This window comes from Macaca thibetana, chromosome 11, assembly GCF_024542745.1.
Source record: "Macaca thibetana thibetana isolate TM-01 chromosome 11, ASM2454274v1, whole genome shotgun sequence".
Taxonomy (NCBI): Eukaryota; Metazoa; Chordata; class Mammalia; order Primates; family Cercopithecidae; genus Macaca; species Macaca thibetana.
Window position 1 is genome coordinate 18,665,881 of NC_065588.1, and position 14,444 is coordinate 18,680,324.

The window sequence follows — 14,444 nt, forward strand, 5'->3', positions numbered from 1 at the left end:
AATTTGCCATTGCCATGACAACACCCAAATGTTACTGCTCCTCTCCATGGCAACAACCCAATGACCTGAAAGTGACCATACCACTTCTAAAAATTTCTGCATAATTGACCCCTTAATTTGCGTATAATTAAAGGTGGATATAAATACGACTGCAAAGCTGCCTCTGAGCTGCTACTCTGGGCTCACTGCGTACGAGTAGCCCTGCTCTGCGAGGAGCAATACCTCTGCTGTTGCTCTACATTGCTGCTTCGATAAAAGTTGCTAACACCTCTGGGTCACCCTTGAATTTTTTTTTTTTTTTTTTTTTTTTTTTTTTGAGACGGAATCTCACTCTATCACCAGACTGGAGTGCAGTGGCACAATCTCAGCTCACTGCAACCTTTGTCTCCCAGGCTCAAGCAATTCTCCTGCCTCAGCCTCCTGAGTAGCTTGGACTACAGGTGCCCGCCACCATGTCCAGCCAATTTTTTGTGTGTTTTTAATAGAGACAGGGTTTCACCATGTTGGCCAGGATGATCTTGATCTCTTGAGCTCATGATCAGCCCACCTCGGCCTCCCAAAGTGCTGGGTTTACAGGCATGAGCCACTGCACCTGGCCTGACTTCTTCCCTGTGTGAAGCCAAGATCCCTGCCAGATTAAACCCCAGTTTGGGGGCTCATGTATCCTGCATCAGGCTCCTGGGTTGACCATGTTTTTCTGTGAGATGAATGCAAGGAGCTCTGATTTCTTATTACAGGTGCAGGAAACTTCAGGGAAACTTATCTGCTCAACATAGTTTTTTCCCTCCATAGCTACCAGTTGACCCTGAGTGCAACACTGCTGTGTAACAGTACTCGTCATTGTAGGTGTTTACACAAACAGATACCATCTGTGACTAATTTTAAGCTTATCATTAAATATGTGACTGACCATAACTGTTAAGGGTTTTACTAAATATCATGACAAACAACTAATTATGATATAAATATATACCTATATACTCATATATATGCAGTGTTAATAACCTATTGCTAAAGACACAAGGTTTTTTTTAAATACAATTCATTGCTTAGCCATGCTCATCCACAAATGAAACCAAACAAAATAAGCCCTGATCTGGAGCAGTAAGTGGTGGCGAGGGAATAAAGAGAGGCAAAGAGAATGATCTCAGCCTAACTCTCAAGTGTTTTGGGTCAAGGTTCCCCAAAATCCTACTGCCCCAGAATAAGATCCCCCTTATTCTGCATCTTAGGGTTTTCTCGCCTGAAATGCAATCAGGACATTTCCTGAAGCTGCACTTCTTTCTGACTCTTAGGTTTTTAACTGTCTCAGCTAGTTTTTATTAAACCGATTGAGTATAGTACGTCTCAAAACTTTTAACGATTTTAAAAATACTACCTTTTCTCTTTCACATTCCCTAATTAAAACCAGGCTAGATTCTATCGTTTCCTTGTATATATTTTTAGACAACAAAAAATCTTCAACCCATCTTGTCCAATTTAGAACTTCATTTTCTCCTCTAACTTGACAGATACCTCACCCACCCCATCCACCTCCCACCCTCGCACCCCTAGACTCCAGTACTAGCCAAGATCTAGCTTGGGAATAGAAGATATGATCTATTATTTCACTCTTCTTCTCTTTCTCTTTTGGCTGTACCTTTTCTTAGCTATGAGTGGGAGGAAAAGAGAAAGAGAAAAGTGACCCTCACACTTGATAGGGCAAGCGATTGCAGTCCCCTCTCTGTGAGCTCAGATCCTCCACCAAGGCCCCTGTAGCTTCGTGGTCAAAGCTGTTTACCTTGGGGTTACCATGGGTGAGTTCTTTGGGAAGCCTTGGAGAACCTCCCCACCAGGAGATCTGGCTCTGGCTCAACCTCTACCTATACAAAGAGTGGATCACATATAACTACCTTTTATAAGTTTATTTAAACCTTGAGTAACATCCACCCCACAAACCCCTGTTTTGTCAAACTGCAGGGGTGCAGGAATGCAGGTTGCTCCTTTGCCACGCCTTTGCTCCATCCTGGTCTTGCTTTTTCTTCATGTTCACAGAAGCCTAGAGAAAATCAACAAACTCTCTTTCAGAGCAGAAGTCTAAACTGGGGTAACAGTCTCTTACTGCATACACTCAAATCACTATAAATGGCTCAATTTGAGCTTCCTTCCCCACTGGACTTGGAAAGGTTAAGTGGATATTGTGGACTCACTCTATTCCTCACTGGGCTAATGACTCATGACTCTCAAACACCCCCACCTGTAAATATATGGAGGAGATAATGCTTGTTGTACCATAGCCATTTTATCCATTTCCTGATAAGCCTTGAAGAGTTATCTGACCCCCAATTGGTTTTCATTTACTTGTTTTTGTCTTCTTGTTGTCAATTTTTGCCACCCTTTTGAAATATAGGGTAACTATTATCTCTTCACTCTTAGGTCTTGGTAGCCAACTCCAGGGCAACAAGGGAAAGTAACACTCAATATGCTAATACAGATGCTTCCTCATCCAAAGCCATTGGCCCCTTTTCAGGCATTTCAGTCCTCAGATATTACCAATAGGGTAGAGCTGAAGTTTTTAGGTCCCAAGAACAGCCACATGTACCGTCTCCTTCACTGCCCTCAGCCATCAGACCCTTTGTTTCGCCCTGTGTTATGTAAGCCCTAAAAAAGTTTGTTTGCCACTTATTACTACAACATTTTCACTCAGAGAGCATCTCCTATCAGATACTCAGACATGTGGCTAGACAAAGCAACAGATGGTACATAGGCCTATTCACACTTTTAAATGAGTCAAGAAGTATGTTAGTAGTAATAAAATAACAATAAAATTTTAGCAATGTCACAGAATATACATGTCCAAATAAGCTAGATCAAATCATTTTTGGAATACCTTTTGGGACTTTTTATGATCCATGAAAAAAGACATGTTAATTACTTTTACAGTTTTTTGATCTGAAATATTGTACTCAAATTGACTATTCATCTAATTCACCAGACTTGGCTCCAGATGACTTTTATTTATTTTCAGTAATTAGATTTGCCCCAAAATATCCTCAGGGATACCCCCCGAGAATGTTTAAAAAATGTGCTTTCCATTCTAAAGGCAACTCAAACAAACAAGTGGAAAAAGAAAAGAAAGACAAAGAAAGTTGGCATATTCATTAGTTTTTACCATAGCAACAAACAGCCCCACAGTTTCAGTGGCTTATGGCAACAGAGTTTATTTCTCATTCATGTAGGACTCAGGCTGCAGACTTGCTGTCGTCCTGCTTGGCTCCACCTGACTCTGTGCATCAATGCTCAGCTTGGCTCCACATTGTCTTCTCATTCCAGGACTAAAGGAACAGCCCCTTACGGGGACATGCTGTTCTCCCGGAAGAAAGCAGAAGCCAAATTAAACCAAACCAGAGGCCAGACCAAATCACAATAACCCATGTAAAGCATCTCCGTGGTCATGAGTATAGTTTGCATCCAGTCACATTCTGCTGACCAAAGCGAATCACATGACCAACCTGACAAGGGATAAAGAAGTAAATTCTACCTACAGGAAGGTACTGGAAGCCACATGACAAAGAGTCTAGATGTATAATCTTCTACAGAGGAGAAAACATGGAGCTGGGAACAATAATGAAATCTACCACACGGTGTGGGAACAGTGGGAACATCATGAGTATATAACATTCCAAAAAGACTGCTTTGGAAATTATCAGAATGATTAACCTCATAAATTATGGTAGGGGTATAAACCAAGTCAGCTTCATGCCTTATGGGCTCCTGTCATAAATTTAAGGTTCTAAAAATATATACAACATCTAGGGTATTGTTTTAATCATTTTCTGAACTCGTTTCCTTTGTGAATAGTTTTATATTTGAGTTGTTACGAAGTAGTTTATTGATAAACATATATTGCAGAATACTGATTGGAAAGTGCATATCTGCAGACTTGCCCTATATAATGCTCTTTATATGCAAAAGTCAACAGTTAGTGCTGCTATTTCTGAAAGAGCAAATCAATATTCTAAAAATGGGCTAGTCAGAAAAAATTATCTTTGCAAGGATTGTGTAACATATCAAGTTCCTCAGTTGAGGAAAATACTAAATAAATCTCTTAGCCACTAAGAGGTAAAATAAAGTTGCTAATGCTAAATAGGCATGCTTTTCATTTCTTAGCCACACTATTAAAATCTTAAAATTAACAATTATATTTTAGGTATTGAATTGTAGTCTTTATTTGTCCCAGAGTCCTAAATACACTTGAAAAAGTCATATTCCGGAAGCCACCTGTGCTCACTAAAAATCCATCTCCTGATCCACATACCTCAGCCCAAACAAAGTAGCAAAATATACAAGATGAAATGGGAAGGGGAAGCCCTGGAGTGATCTGAAATCACTCATCTCTATCATGTAGCTGAATTCTTTTCTGTTACTGGATGTTGTTTCCCCTCTTGACCCACAGAAAATACACAAGTGAGTAAAATTCTAGGACAGTCCCTGAGATGTGCAATATCCTGCTGTTGAAAACTAAAATTAAGGCCTGGATTGAAGGAGTTTATGAGGCAAAGAGGGGTGGGATGGTGTGATTACTCTGTTCTGTCCTGCTGGTAGACTGATGGAATATGAACTATTTGTACTTTTCCTGCGGCTCTAGCAAGTCCCTCATCATGTGACCAGAAGCAACTACATGCATGAAGAAATGTAGAAAAGTTCTAATTTTCAAGAAAATCTCCATTCTATGCTAGCTGAGGTTGGTGACTATCTCTGTATTTCTGAGTCCACTATAATTCACTTCACTTAAATACCTCCGTGACATCCTATAAAAAATTTGCTCAGTCACCTGGATTATGTTTCTTTCCCTCTTCCTTACTGCCTACCACACTTAATACTGTCAAAATCTTCTTTAATCATCTAGATTTTATGCATTCATCCTCATTTTAATGTTGTCATAACTTACACTTCATGAAGCATTAAGGTATGTGTACAAAATAATACCAAATTGAATCACAGCTGGATATTGCAGACATTAGGGTAAACAGGTCTCTGGCATTTTAAGATTTACCTCACAGTTCGTGCAAAATCACATTGCCTGCATCTTAAAAGCCCAGTCTTTTAATAGCAAGTCTTACTTGATACTTCTCAGTCCCTTGACCTTAAACTTTTTATTTTTAAACATTTTTGGCATAAGCAATATTGCCTCTCCCAGGTTACGGCATCTTTTGAAAAGGATTTCTGTAATCCTTAAAAAAGAGTGGCCAGCTATTTTCTACAATCTTATAGACAGAGGCAATAGATTAAAACTACAATATTTAGGATTTACTGCTTCCTTATAGTGAAAGTCACTGACACAGAACTGAGTAACCTTCCAACCAAAACTTCGTAGTTCAACCTTTTCCATAGTTGTTTAAAATTAAGGGGCATGTTAATTTCCCTTGTCGTTTAAAGTTTCTGTGCCCGAAAATACAGGAATAGAATAATTGACCTCTCGTGTTCATCTCCAGCACTCTATGATTTCAATTCTGCAGTGTACAAAAACAAACTCTTTACACGTCAAGTAAAAAGCCATGGATCTTGAACCACATCTCACCAGGAGAACATGTAATCTTGGCAGGGATGCAGGGTTTGAATAAGGTATATTCTCCAAGGAAAATAATCACAACTGAATACACTGAGTTTTCTCAGCTTTTATGGTTTTTAGGATGTGGTCACTCTTCCCTGCTCGGTTTTAGGATGTAACTATCCCCTGCTCATTTTTATTTTGAGCAAGGAATCAAACTGAGTTTTTCCTCCTTGAACCAGCGAGAAGCAAATACATTGCTCATAAGAGAACAAGTTCATTTCAATAGAATAAAGAATAAGAGTATTATATGTACAAATTAACTAAACAATTCTGACAATCCCTATAACTCCAACCCTGAAATATATTATTTCTTTAATTATTTTGGTAAAAAATTATTGATTTTGTCTGTGCAAAATGACGATTCTTTTTATCATGTATGTAGCAGTTGGATAGTCATAGAGTTATATTTATGTACTAGATCAGTTTAAAAATACTTTAAAAAAGTACTCGGTTTTTTTTTTTTAAAGTATTTTAAACTGATCTAGTACACACTAGAATTAAGAGGACTGAAAGGAGAAAAGATGTGTTGTGAATTGAAATGAAGAAAAGCAGATCTCTTATTGATTCTTCACTCTTGGAATCTCATTAACTATCAGATGGAACTTGATGACTGTCAATGAATAAACAACATTTTCTCCATTCTAGGCTGTTAAACTGCCCAAAGCCACCAAATACAGATTAGTTTGAAATGCACTTATTGTTCCAGCTGGAGGTGGTTAAAAAAATCAGCTTTAGATACAAGAATTTTTTTCTCTCTCTTTCCTTCAGGCTGCTAAAGGATGCAGAAAATGAAGCTTATTTTAAAAGCTGGTATCAGAAGCTACTAGCTGCTCTCCAATTCTGTGCAGGTAAAGCCTTGAGTGATGAGTTTTCCAAGGAGCAGAAACTTATCAAAATTCTGGGAGATATTGGGGAAAAAGTCAAGTCTGCCAATGACCATCAAAGACAGGTTTGTTGAAATATTAATCTTCAGGTAGTAATTCTTTTAACTTTGGTTTACATTAAGTTTTAATTTCATTGTTTACAAAGCAAATTCGTTGACTACACTTAGATATAAGACACTTAAATCAATTACTTTAGTCAAGTTTTTTTGAGATATTAATCTTGAGGTAGTAATTTTTTTAACTTTGGTTTAAATTAAGTTTTAATTTCATTGTTTACAAAGCAAATTCCTTGACTACACTTAGATGTAAGATACTTAAATCAATTACTTTAGTCAAGTTTTTTTTCCCCCACCTACTGTTCTTAAGTTAATGATAATGTCAATCATCAGGACATGGTTTTTTGACCTAAATAGCCATGGGACACACAAACAGAACCTGAAAAGAAAAGACCAACTTTATAGGCAGTTTGACTAAACAAGCCTGATAAAGTCATCGCATCAATATGGCGGCACAATTCAGACTCATGGAGAAATACATGAGGAGATGTTTTAGGGCACTTTTGTTGTTATTACTCAGCAAAGAACATTTTTTATGCAACAAATAAGATGAATTAAATGAAATAAATCAATGGCCTTAAGAACAGTAATACTTTTTATACTAAGATCTATGGATACTAGTCAAAATATGTGCCTCCTTCTCAGTGTTTATAATAATGGACCTGGCTATTATTTTTCTTCGAAGAATATTTGCTCTTTTTAATTATCTGCATCACTAGTTCCCTATACTGATAGACACCATTAAGTAGTTTCTCTCAAGTTCAACATTCTAGATGCAGGGAGAGAGCGGACATTCATTCATTGTATTGAGAATATTATTCAATAATAATTAACTACCTACTTTAGACTAGGGGTTAAGGATAGAAAGATGACCAAAACATGAGTTTTGTCCTCAAAGGAACTCAGTTTCTCTCCACTTATAATCTAAAATCAACAAGAATTTTCAACAAAATGATATAAAAATAGTAGTAGGCAAAGTGTCCCAGAATTCTTTCTCAGCCCAGGATATTTCTTGCTGGAAGTCTCTTCGTTTAGTAGAAGTGCCAGAAACTATGCTACTTCACCTTCCTGGGAGAAAATGGAAAATAAAAAAGCAAAAGTTTGGAATTTATTCTTAAATGGGAGGTATATAAACTCCAGTACACAGTGGAGCCTTAAGGCATATAACAGGATAAGCAATGCAAAAAAAAAAAGTTCTATGATTTTTTAAATGTTACTATAAGTTCTTTAATTATTTTCTAATGGTAGACAAAAAGTTGATGGCAAGTTAAATAAATTGATTTAAAATTTACAGAAGTTTGTGTGAAGGTTTGGTCTTTATCTCTTACGTTTTAAAATCCTTCACATGTTTTTAAAATCCTTCACATGTACATTATAGTTAAATAATGCTGGCACTTTTTTTGATCATTTGCTTCAAGTACCAGAGTGATACTGACATTATTCACTCAGGTAAATATACTTATCTTGCCTTGACTGGCTGCTTTTGTGATAACATCTCTTTACATAGGAAAACAGGAAGAGGAAAAGGAAGAGGTGGGAGAGGCATTTATAATTTCTCACAATTTAAGAAATAATAATTTCTCACGATTTAAGTTTCTAATAGCTATTTTTCTACTTTAAAAAGCGCTAATTAAGCATAACTATATGAACTGGGAAGAGATTTTACTTAAATGAAGGGAGCATAGAGTCCTCTCCATGATATCCACCTGGTAAACCCAAGTATAGATGAGGCAAAGGAGAACAACCACACACAGAGGGCTGTAATGAATTTTTGTCTTTCCACTTTGCTCTTCTGGATTCTGGGAGCTGTGGATTCTATTATTTGCCAATAAGCCAGGAGTAAAAGCTAAGAAACTCTTGAGAGCTGAGTGAACATTATTAATATGATATCCTTGTCTTCTGCATTGGGCTCAAAAAGTTTCTTTTTTAATTTTCAATTTTAAAATGAGCAAAAAAAAAAAATTCTACCATAGTTACCTCATGCTAGCAAATAGTAAGTCTTTCTAATTTACTCTTTCTAACTACTTTTTTGTATCCATTAACTATTCCCCCTGCCTCCTGCTGCACTGACGACCCTTCTCAGCCTCTAGTAACCATCCTCCTACTCTCTGTCTCCATGAGTTCAATTGTTTTAAATTTAAAGTGTCACAGCTAAGTGAGGACATGTGATATTTGTCTTCTTGTGTCTGGCTTATGTCACATAACATAATGACCTCCAGTTCCAACCATGTTGTTGCAAATGACAGGATCTCATTCTTTTTTATGGTTGGATAGTACTCCATTGTATATATGTGAAAGTGGACTAAAAGAAGCTTTGTTTGTTTTGTGATGAACTGTTATTATTTCCTATCTCTTTCGTCATAGGATGCACAATTTAAAGGTGTTTTTTGTGATATCTGACCTGCCATGAGTATAGTGGAGTGTAGGAGGAAGGAAATATCAGAAATATACCCATTGACGTCCAGTAAACTATTTGTTCCTGCATATTATTATTTCTGACAATTATTACACAATTGATTTTTGTCATTGTTGTTACTATTGTATGTAATTTTTTTTGTAAAATGCACTATTACTATTGAGTGTAATTTTGAGAGTCACAAACTCAGATTTCAGGAAATTATCAGAAAAGAATCATGTTAATAATTACATAAAGCAGGGTTGGCTACGCAGGTCAAGTCCAGCCCTTTATGTTTTGTTTAAACAGTACAGTGCTTTGACTGTTTTTTATTTTCAGTTGAATTTGAGGTCCTTTAGAAAGGGCATGTATGCTTTAGTTTCCCATTTCTCCAACATGCCCTATTGTCTTTAGCCCACTGTCTTCTCATGCCTGAATACATCACCTGCCTGACCCCAAAGTCATCCAAGTGTGCAACCCTGAATTCAGGAATTCATTTAATCAATAGAAGAAAATTATAACCTGAAGGAAAAGTCAAGTTCTTTACATTTTCTTAAATCCTTTTTCTAATGATTTTTCACAGGAGGTACTGAAGAAAGAAATTGGCAGACTAGAAGAGTTCTTTCAAGATGTAAATACTTGTCATCTTCCTCTGAACCCTGCCCTGTGTATAAAAGGGATTGATCATGATGTAAGTCAACTTATTCCTCAGATCAATTGAATATTTCTGTTTCGTATAGTTTAGTTCACTGTATATGTTTGAAATGGCAAAAAGAATTCATAAGCTGACATTGCAGTTATTTTAAGGAAAAAGTAATTGAATCCATTTACATTGTGTTTTCCCTTCGATACACTATGACTACTTGGGACCACATTGGCCTTATCACATGGTTTGTTTATTTGGAAACAAATTATCCATCAATTCAGTGAAAAAAAATAGAGGAGCATAGAGGAACATATCACTGGGTTAATTTCTTGACTCATTAAAAATGATTGCTTTGGTGACCCCATGCAGGCTGGGTATAATTTCGTGGTTTATTTAGACTATGTGCATAACCATACCTAGTACACGAACATTAATCATTAACTACAACATTTCTATTTTGATTCAATTTAAAATTCATTGATTCTAATATGTCAGTATGTCATATAGTTTGTGATTTTACTCACGCCTGGAAAGCCCATCTTGGCATTGTCAGACTCACAACTTCCTAAACCTTCTCTTCCTAATCCTCTGTCATATGGTACCTCTTCAGTCACCCTTCTCTGACTTAGAATCATTCTTTCTCCCTTGTTCCTGATAAGCTTTATTATCTTCCTTCTCAAAAGCCCAAGAGTACAAAAACACTAACAGAGAAAATTATGAATATGTTCGATTTAAAAGTGAAGAGGTTAAGCTACCATGCATGGACAATAAATGTTACTTAACCGAAGTCATAAGACAGTCAAGAAAACAAACCCAATAATTAGGTGAAAAATTAGACCATTATTACCGTGAATGTAAAATGTTTTGCTAAAAACTTGATACCATCATCTTTATCACTTTGCCACAAGTAAGACTCGTTGCAAATTTTTTGATACATTTAATAAATATATTTTGAAACATAACAAAATAAAGCTTCAAATTCCTTAAACTGAGATATGTCTGTCTGGGCTGAAATCCAAATCGTTACTAATTTTCAAAAAATTGCCCAACTTTTTCATCATCAGCGGCATTCTTGACTAATGCTGAGCATATGTAGGAACTCAGCATTTCAAGGACACTGTACCTTAATGTAGAAAGAACAACAGGGATCACTGAGTCCTCGTGGGGTTTTTTGTTTGTTTGTTTATTTGTTTGTTTGCTTTTGTTTTTGCTTTATTGGCTTGTTGTTTTAAAGAAGAAGAGTTTTTTTTGTTTTTTTTTGGTTTTTTTTTCACTTAAAGTTACATATAAGTTTGGCATGTGCAGGTGCACCGACTGGGCCAGGGGTCAGCTGCCCAGGAGTCACCACCCCTAGTAATGCAGGTGGGACCACACTCCTTCCCTACAGCACCCTACGGTTAGCAGTACTTTTCCTGCAGAAACTGTCCCAAGTAGAGCCACCCTCTGGTTCCATTTACTCTGACTAGCTATGCCTGGCACAGGGTTGGGCACCTATGGGTACAACAATGAACAGGACAGACATGGTCAGGTGACAGCATCTTGGGAAACATTTTAATCTATCCTCCAGTCCCATTGAACAAAGAAGTGAGAAACCTTACAGTTGAAATGAGTATGGAAAATCTCTCTGTTTCAACAGAAACCTTATCAACTACTGGAGAATCCACACTGGGGAGAATCCTTATAAGCATGATGAATATGGCAAGGCCTTCATTCAAAGTAAATGTCTTATTTGACATCAGAGGGTCATATAAAAACTTATTTAAATGGATGCAGTTTGGAGAAACCATCTATCAGAGCTCTTAATTTGTTGACTATGAGAAAATTCATACCTTTTGAATGCAGTGTGACAAGGCATTTGGTCTGAGTAAATGTCTTATTCTGTGTCAGAGAGTTCACACATGCCAAAAGCCCTATGAATATGATAAGCATAGAAATCTGTAGTCAAAACTCATGCCTCATTACACACCAGAGAATTCACACTGTTGAGAAACCCTACAAACATAATGAGTAGGGGAAGATATTCAGTTATAAGCCAGTCTTGTGGTACATCAGCGAACCCATTGTGGGGAGAAATCTTATAAATGCAATGACAGTGTGAAAGCTGTTATATGATTGTGTGAGCCATTATAGCTCACAAGTGATTGTGCACCAGAGAGTTCACATTGGAAAGGAGCCCTATGAATGGAGTGAGCAGGGGAAAGCCTTTAATCAGCTTCTGTCACCGTCAGTCAACTATACTGGGGAGAAGCACTCAGGTCTGGCTCAATTCGTTTCTTAAAGCGTGGCTTTCAAAGGCAACGAGCAAGGGGCTCAGGTCTGAGCTAAACTGTCTTTATAAGACAAACTCTCAACCTTTGCCTTCCACCCCTACCCACAAACCATTAATCACAATGAGCCATTCCCTATTTTCTTTTAAATCACTAAAGGATGGACCAAGTGGGAGAGTGGGAAGAACTGAATGCAATTCTTCCCCACTACTTAGGGAAAACAAGGACCAGATATTTCATTTACTCACTGGTTTCTTTTTCAACTAATTTTTAGATCTCTGTCATTGATGTGTGCTTCTCAAGGACAGAGATCATATCTTCCTTTCTTCTAGCTTTTCTATCTTATTATACCATCTACATAAAATCCTCCTCTAAGACTCTGACTAATTCTTACGTCTATGGGCATTCCAATCTACTTTGTAACTATCACTCTAATCTAATATCTTATCATTTGCCTTTTTCTATCTAGAAAATCCTTGTTTCTGCCTATTTGCTAATCTATGTCCCTCACAATCTTCAAGATCTAGTTAACCTCTAAAAATTTTTTTCTTAAAATGTGACTTCATTCAATGGTGATAAACTGCCTTGTGAATTATTTTCAACTTAATGTGTGTGCATTTATATATGTACATATATGCATGTATATACGTATATATATAAATGCAATGATTGTGTGAAAGCTGTTAGAGTTGATGTGCGTGTGTGTGTATATATATATACATATATATAAAACCAAATTTAATAGGCTTTGTGAGGGTAGATATAGTGTTTCTTTTTTAGCATATAATGTGCATACTAGTTGTTGAATACATGTTTTTGACAATTACTCAAATATTTACTGCATGTGAAAACCAAGATGTGAAATAATAAAAGCAGAATATCTCCGGGTGATAGTTACAAAGATAGGCTAAGCCTTGCCTTTAGCCTCCCTGAACTTGGGATAACTCAAAGAGATCCCTGCAAATTCCATGAGCAGAATTTAAAAACCACTGATCTATACTCATTTCTTGCCTAATAGAGAATTTGCTAATTCAATACCATGATATATGGTCACGTGATCCCTAATTAACTGACTTTTGCAACAGAATTTTATTGCTTAACAAGCATCCTCACCCATAAAAATATAAAACATCTATTTTTATTTATAGATAAAACATCTGTATTTATCTATAAAATATCTACTTCTTAACTGACCTATCAACACAAATCTAACCCAATTTCTAACTAAACAAACCCTTGTTTACTGAATCAATTTGAATTTTCAAATTGAAAATAGGAAATATCTATTTTCAATCTCTTAAACTCTTGCTTATGATTCAGTAAGCAAGGGTTTGTGTTTAGTTAAGATATTGGGTTAGATCTGCGCCGATAGGTCAGTTAAGAAATAGCTATTTTCTCTCAGCTTCTACTAATTTCAGACTTCTTGCCGATAACATTGTTCAAGCTGATCTTTCAACATGCATTGGTGTCATATTTTACTAAGTTGATAAATTGAAAGCATCAAGTCTTTTTCCTTTCTTTATATTGAGTTAAGTCTTCAATGTCATCATGAACTCTCTAATAGTCTAAAGACATACAGCTTTTCAATGCTCAGCTGTAAAAAAAAATAAAAGGAAAACAGGCAACAAGGAAAGTAGAGTGAAAAGTAGTCAACATCACAAAGCCAAAAATGCAAACGGAATGTGTAATTACAGGAAATGAGAAGACAAAATCTATGTTGTACTGTTATATATAAAAACAAGAAAATGTTCATTAGCTAAAAGATAAAGAAAAATGTAAGGATTTTTCAAAGTAACTGATTAGTGTCAGGTCCTGTAAAAGGTATTTTATATCCATTAGTTCATGTATCTATCACAAAGATGTATGAGGGAGGGGTTACTACCTCCACTTTGGAGCAAATGAGTTATAAACTTAGATTTGAACCCAAGTCTTTCTTAACTCTCTATTTTTCCTTAAAGTATTCTGCAAGGTAGACATAATGGAAAGGAAATAAAGTTTTTAAAATAAAATTTTAACTTCTATTTACTGACCAGCTAGCATAAGCCAATATTCACACACTGCTTAGTTCATTTAAACCTCAAACATATCACTACTGTTATTGAAGAAAAAACGTAGTTGAAGATTTGTAATCTGTCAAAAAGCTAGCTTCTTGGTTTCAAAGTAAAGGCTCCAGTTGATAGACTAAATTTTTAAAAATATGTATGTTTCTGTGTTCCAAAGTATAACAATTATTCATATGTGTTACATTTGTTCATACAACAAAGTCTGCAAGGGGATATGATTTTGGGGAAAAGGTTTGTTTTTTGGGGGTTGGGGGTTGATTTATTTTGCTCACTAGTTTTCCATTTTTCTTTCCCTATAGGCATGTTCATATTTTACATCTAATGCTTTGCCATTGAAGATTACTTTCATCAATGCTAATCCAATGGGCAAAAACATCAGCCTTATTTTTAAGGTATGCTAGTGCTCTTAAAACATGAATTGATTCCATAGACAGAACTATCGATTTATTACTCACAAAAAGAAATTGTTGTAGCTATTTTCCTCCAGCAACAACACATAGGTTTTTCAGTTATTTTAGAGTCTGCCTTTTTACAGAATTA

At 36.1% G+C, this 14,444-nt stretch overlaps 1 protein-coding gene across 4 annotated transcripts in view; it reads left to right on the forward strand.

The window, feature by feature from the left end:
* Positions 1-14,444, forward strand: part of PIK3C2G (phosphatidylinositol-4-phosphate 3-kinase catalytic subunit type 2 gamma) — a 424,274-nt gene that overhangs the window by 248,798 nt on the left and 161,032 nt on the right. For all 4 annotated transcript variants that reach the window (XM_050750052.1, XM_050750054.1, XM_050750055.1 and 1 more), the window contains 3 exons: positions 6,362-6,542; positions 9,512-9,619; positions 14,204-14,296. In XM_050750052.1, the coding sequence (XP_050606009.1) occupies positions 6,362-6,542; positions 9,512-9,619; positions 14,204-14,296 (382 nt within the window). The remainder of the gene's footprint in view (positions 1-6,361; positions 6,543-9,511; positions 9,620-14,203; positions 14,297-14,444) is intronic.